The sequence below is a fragment of the Pinus tabuliformis genome, chromosome 6, assembly GCF_031772625.1.
Source record: "Pinus tabuliformis cultivar Carrire ecotype Pingquan chromosome 6, CPIR1, whole genome shotgun sequence".
Taxonomy (NCBI): Eukaryota; Viridiplantae; Streptophyta; class Pinopsida; order Pinales; family Pinaceae; genus Pinus; species Pinus tabuliformis.
Window position 1 is genome coordinate 169650832 of NC_142292.1, and position 6791 is coordinate 169657622.

The following is a 6791-nucleotide window of genomic DNA, read 5'->3' on the forward strand; positions in this document are numbered from 1 at the left end:
GGGTCTCAGACCGTTGAAAAATTGCTTGGAGTGTCCTTCTAGATCTCGACCTAGTATCAAATTTCAGATCAAAAAAGTAGGAAGAAAATATTTGACCACTAGACTTTAGATCACAACAATAATGAGCAGATAGTGGACCACCAAACTTCAGATGACAACAATAATAAGTAGATCTCAGATCGTTGTTCTTTAGATCATGAGAGTAACGAGTAGATCTCAAACCACTTCACATAGGAGAACAAATGAGTAATGTATGTGTGATTGAATTGTGTTAAAGGAGGATGAATGGAGTTTTTTTTTTATAATCAACATGAGAATGGAGTGGACACCTTTCTAGGAAAAATAACTTGAAGATCTAGAAGTGATGATTTGATCTAAATGAGTGAGTCTCTAAGCAAGCCAACTTGGCCATGTAGAAAGGTCGAGTTAGCACATGTGGAGCCACTTGTAATTATAAATAAAATAATATTTTTCTTATTTACAAAAATGTATTTTTGACCAAATCTAATGCATGATGAACATACTAGAACAATAATAATAATAAATTATTTTTCCAATAACAATAAATAATTTTATGAAAACCAACCCTAACTACATTTTCAAGGAATATAAAAATATAATATAAAAAACACAATTCTAAACTAAACTAAATAAATAATAGATAAAGTGTCGATATCTAAAGTAAGACATATAATTAATAGGTACAAAGAATAAGACCAATATCTAGCTGAAGATACTATATGAGTCCGTGTTGAAATTGATCCGCTAAGTTGTTTGATATTATGAAATACAGAAATAGTGCATCTCAGAATAATGTAAGCCATATTCTTTCCTTCCGGTTCTCGTGTGTCTTCCAACACTAAAATTCATGTAACCACCAGAGTATTACCATTAGTATTGTGGAAGGATCCTGTCAAAATCTTTTGCGTCAGATGTACTTCAAGAAAATGATGAGAAAATAGCGAGAGTCGGTGGCCTTTAATAAAGCCAAAGCAGCAAGTCGGGAAAATTTCTTTCTTGCAGTGGTAGGTCTCGCAAAGTATTATGCGTTCAAGACTTGAAGGAAAGAATTTATGTAGAAATTATATAACAGGAGGTGGAGAAGCTTAGCATTCTGTGTGTTACTGCCAACATCATTTTTTTTGGTTTTTTGTGGCTGCAAGCACCAGGTTTTCTCAGAAGCAAGAAATGGGTCAAATCTGGACTAGTTTACAGAATTCATTTAAACGTATTGATTATTGTTGTGCGAATTTTATTGTCTGATGTTTTAGAGATTGAGATCATTTTATACACAGTTTTCTTATAAATAAATGTAGAAATGTTAGATTTTAGGCTTTTGTAATTTATGCAGTAGAAAAATGACTTTCAAATTAATCTCATTATTAAAATTTGATGAACTTTTACACTCAAATAATATTAAAATCTTCATTTTATTATTATCTGACTTTGGTTAAAATTTTAAAACTACCGATTATTGATTATTTAGTCATTATGTTGTGATGCAGACCACATCCCGGGACAATATCTGAATGGGGTTATAGACACAACATTTGACAGATTACCCAGTGGTGAAGAGACCCGTGATTCTGCCAGCGCTACAGCTCATGACTCTAAAGAGATTTCAACCCCTGCAGCAACCCCTACAGCAGGTGGACCAAAGAAGAAAACTGTGACTTATGAGCAGCTGCATGAAGCAATAGTTGAGGTCTTCACGTAAGCATCTAAAAGTGGAGAATAAATATGCAACTTCATATTTCATTTTTGAAGATCCTTTCGTTAAATCTTATTTTTTTTTCATGGTTCTTCTTATGCAAAATAGGAAAATCAACCAGATACCTGGCGCCAATTGGGCTCCTCCATCAAAGGAAGCTGTGTTCGAATTGCTCGAGGTATGGAAGAAGGGGTTAAATTTGACCAGTATTTGTTTGTATTTTTTTTAATAAAGCAGTAGTTTTTGGATAAAACCTTGTGATAAGTGCTTGGTGAACACTTCACTTTCATTCTTAAACAAAATTTATATTATTTCTTATTTAATTATTGGTAAATATTTTCTTATTTAAGAATCAAATATTGACCTAATTTGTATATCATTTTTAAAACTAATAAGTTAAAAATTATATATATATATATATATATAACACTTCAATATTTTAGATACAATCAATTTAAATATAATTCAAACAAAAAAATGCAATTTAAATATAATTCAAACAAAAAAAAGTGATTATACGAAGTAAGACTATAAGATAAATATTAGATTATGCTGAACTTAGAATATTAAGTTTTTAATATGAGATTCCAATATAAGCACAAAATAACCCATGGTGTTGAGATTCTAACACAAACTCATACACAATGGTGTTGAGATTACAACACAAACTCATATACAATGGGTATTTGAATGTATTACCAAAAAAAAAAAAAACTTTTTTTCTTTTTTCTTTTTTCTTTTTTTGTGTCTCCACCCACATGTGCTATCATGACTTGTGCACACTTCAACCTAAAACCTAAAGCTTTAAGGTTGAGATTCATAAAGCATGCCCATACCCATAGGTTATAGGTATGCTATATGAACACTCCATCGAGATTCATAAAGCATACCCATACTCATAGGTTATAGGTATGCTATATGAACACTCACTTATGAGGATAGAAGAACAAAATTAAAGGTTTTTTTAGGTTGTTAACAAAATTAATATAATTGATTATTTTTCTTATTTGTTTATGTGAAATAGTGATTTTCTGTTTGATTTTTAGTGGAAACAAATCTATAATGATTAGAAAACAAAAATATCAAAAGATTTATTTATCATTTTTATTAGAAAACAGAAATCATTCTAGTGGCTCTGAACATTCCATACATTATGTAAATTTGAACTCAACTGGGTGTTAAAAATTGAAATTAATTGTTCTTTTTCAAAATACATTATAGTTAATGGATTTGACTAAACTATTTCAGAATTTTTCAATAATAGTCCACTACACACCTACAAAGATGTTGTGGAGAAAACCCTAAACTTTACGAGCAAGAAAACTTAATGTTCATTTTGCAATAACTATAATTTGAAACACATGAATTCCAACTGCATGCAGGCTTCTGATCAAGATCAAAATAAGGAAATCTATCGCGAGGAATTCCGCGAGTTTGTCCGAAATTTTTGTGGACATCTAGAGACAACATACGCAAGAGAAATGATGATTGTTACAGCAGTCCCTATTGCAGCTACATTGACAAAGATGGCTACTACCAGAGTACCTGTAGTGGGAGACTTGCTTTCAAAAATACCCAATACAGTCTTTTATGCATCAACCTCAGTTATTGCTATGTTCATCAGAAACAAGTATTTCGTAAATAAAAGTCCATGCCCAATCTGATACAAGTCTATGAAGATCCTAGTAAACTATAAGACAATGGTGTACTTTCACAAGTTGGTTTGATTTCAACCTAAATTCAAATGTTGCCATGAATGCAGCTCATTTTAGTACCAAATTCATAGGGAAGTAACCTTGGATGAGGTATGGTTGTTTTAGAAATTTTTCTACTAATAAAAATTAAATCTTGAAGTATTAGTTTCTAAAGATGGAAATTTGGATTAATGTCATAACAATGATTACATTCCAACAAACTTTATGTTCTATGATTTTAAGTCTAATGCAATTATGTATTTTAGCATAATAAGGTGATTGAGGTTTCAAGCAAAATGCAATGATTACTTATCACCAAAGTTGAGTGAAAAGATTTTGTTTAAGATAGTTCTTCCCCTTTCGATATATATATATATATATATATATATATATATATATATATATATATATATATTCAATCACTACAATGACACATGATCCAACAAAAAGTGCATAATGAAATGATCACTACCCAACAACACCTGATCTAACAAATAGTAATAGCTTTGTCAAAATACTATACCAAAAAATCTTCATCACACTATGAGGGAATAAATGTCTATGAGGATTGCTTGAGTTTAATATGTTAAAGGATTTTAATTCTAAGTACCACCAAAGAAAAGGGATATTTATGCATTTTTCATATAGTGGGTATTTAGGCATTTCTCATATAGTTTTGTTGGACAAAACTTTGGAATGAGGAAGGATGAATTTTGGAATCATTATGATTTTAATTTTATTTTAAACTTTTAAAAGTGATAGGAGGAAAAAAAAACCAAAGTCGGATCTTAATTAATTAACTAAAACTTTAACTTGACATTAAATGAAATGGAATTGATTTAAAATCTATCTTTAGTTTATTGCAAGATGATAAAAAATATAATAATATGATATTGAAATCATTCGATTTTGATTCTATTTTAAGTTTTCAAAATTTGAGAAATGAACTAATAGAAATTGATTTAAAATTGGCCTTCAGTTTATTGCAAGATGATAAAAAGAACTTAGATGAATAAGAATAATCATATTGAAATCCCCATGATTTTGATTCCATTTTAAGTTTTCAAAATTTGAGAAGGAAATGAAAAGAGGACAACAAATCTGAATTTAAGAAACTGAAATTAATTTAAAAATCTATTTTTAATCTATTGTAATCTAATACAAAAAGACTTGGATGAACAAGAATAATGAGATTGATCTAAAATCTGCCTCTAATCACTAATACAGAAAGACTTGGATGAATAGGAATAATGAGAGTTGGTGCCTAATTATAATTGTGATCTCAAAATTTTCTTAGGCTTTGAGAAGTGATCGGAATGTAAAATTATAAATGGAGGAGTGTTACTTAACCAAGGTGAGAGGACCAAAGATTATGGTTATGGTGTAATTAGGTGGGGTTTCCACCCAAAATTGAGTCAAATATCAACTAAGTTTGACTATAGGACTAATGCTATGAGAATTTCACCCTATAATTATCAATGTATGATTGCAAATATTTGGTTACTATGTTTAAGGTATAAAATAACAAAAAATCATCATCCTTGAATGTACATTGTAGTGGAAAATTTCGATGTGGCACGTGTGTGGCACAAAGTGGAATTTTTTTGTTTCATCAGGGCATATTAATATTCTACAAGTGTATAGTTCTAGTACTACAACATGGTCTTGCAATTCCAAACTTAAATTGTACTAACACATTATCATACTACCTTCGTTCATTAATGTTTTTCATAGACAAAATCCAAATTAGTTCAAGTGAACTTGGGTAAGTGTCAAACTCAAGAGATAGTCATGTGCAAGAGCCCAATGTCCATGGTGGGTGACCTTCCAATATAGCTTGGCATGAAATTGTGTGAGGCACAATGAAAATGACTTCTTCGGATTAATGAGTTAGATGAAATCTCTCAACCATCTCTACACCATAAATTTGTCATTAAACAAAAAAGAGCTCGATAGCATGACAAGTTCATAAAGAAGAAAAGATTCAAATTTGGGATTAGGCTTTGTTATTTGACTCGAGTTTTAAGGACTTCAAGTGAAAATTATGCATCATTGACTTGGGCCATATGAGATTGATGCCATATATGATAATAGGTCCATTAAGCTCCCTACTATTGATGAATATAGGACCCCACTTATAGAAAATAGTCATATGCTTTGATTATATCACAAGCCCCTATCAAAAGAGGCATTTTCAAGAAAGCTCAAGGAAGGATAGCCTAATAACAATTTGGATATTTTCCGTAAGGGAGAAATCCCCTCTAGATGTTTCATCTTCGATTCTCTATTAAAAAAATGAATAAGTAAATTTATATTAACTCAATAAATAAATGAATAAATTGAAAACTATATCATGAGCAGAGGGACACTGTAATGACTATGTCAAGATTCTCCTATTCAAGAAACTTATAGGTTCCTTCTAATGACATCTTTGTCATTATTGTATGAGAATGAAATTGCATTCTCCTAAATTACTTATGATATGGGGAAGGGAATAATCATATTGTTGCAACACCAATACAATATTGCCTACACACAGTTGTTGCAACACCTTCCTCTAGGCAGAACTAACACCATTTGTTGCAACAAAGTTGTTGCAACACCTTAGGTTAGGATGATATTATGATTATGCTACAACACCTCTCCACTAGGTCAAGACAACATCCATTGTTGCAAAATCAATGCAAATAATTGTTTCAATACACCATGCTACAACACCTCCACCAAAATATAGCTACATCCCACTTTTGGTTCCATCACCAATTTCAAAAAATGAGATAGGACATGACATACCTATCTCCACCAATTTGGAGAGGATAGCCAACTCATAATGATGGTAAGCATTGAAAATATATGAAATTTCCTTACATAACATTTGACATTAAAATTTGGCATAATAGCACTTACCTTGTAATGATTTCCATAATCATTCATTATTATTCCCATATCACTCCATCATTGCCTCACCCTATGACATGACCATCACCATCACTCATGCTTATAATGCCTTAAATACAAATTTCCACCTCTCAATGAAGTATTCATTTGTGTTGCAACTGATAGCTATTTGATTTTTTTACTAGCATCATGAGTGGCTCACTAATACATCAAGAGCCTTTTGAGACCCTCTTGTTGCAAGCTTACAATCATATTTTCTCCATATTCTAGGTAACATGGTGGATAGAGTACGCAAAGAGACTGCAAGGCTTGATGAAAATGTTGTATTTAAGTTTGCCCTTAATCAACATGATAAAACGACAATGGAGGGAACACTAGTTATAATCCACAAAGAAATAATAGCCACTATCCCAATACTACCATAGGTGGTGTTGTAACATTTTCTTTTCAAAATGTCACACAAAACATTTTTGAACTTTATCCTAATA

The 6791-nt window shown here is 31.0% G+C and overlaps 1 protein-coding gene across 1 annotated transcript; it reads left to right on the forward strand.

Annotated features, from left to right (window-relative positions):
• Nucleotides 1–1085: 1085 nt before the first annotated feature.
• LOC149257922 (uncharacterized) lies at nucleotides 1086–3567 on the forward strand. The gene is made up of 4 exons (XM_089370382.1): nucleotides 1086–1228; nucleotides 1506–1713; nucleotides 1820–1889; nucleotides 3094–3567. The coding sequence occupies exons 1-4, from the start codon at nucleotides 1189–1191 to the stop codon at nucleotides 3373–3375; spliced, it is 600 nt and encodes a 199-aa protein (XP_089226508.1). The 5' UTR covers nucleotides 1086–1188; the 3' UTR covers nucleotides 3376–3567.
• The last annotated feature ends 3224 nt before the right edge of the window (nucleotides 3568–6791 follow it).

Coding starts and splice junctions, on each gene's coding strand:
- LOC149257922 (XM_089370382.1), top strand. CDS start 1,189: ATGGGTCAAATCTGGACTAGTTTACAGAATTCATTTAAAC. Junction 1,229..1,505: donor TTTACAGAATTCATTTAAAC/GTATTGATTATT, acceptor GTTGTGATGCAG/ACCACATCCCGGGACAATAT. Junction 1,890..3,093: donor CTGTGTTCGAATTGCTCGAG/GTATGGAAGAAG, acceptor AACTGCATGCAG/GCTTCTGATCAAGATCAAAA.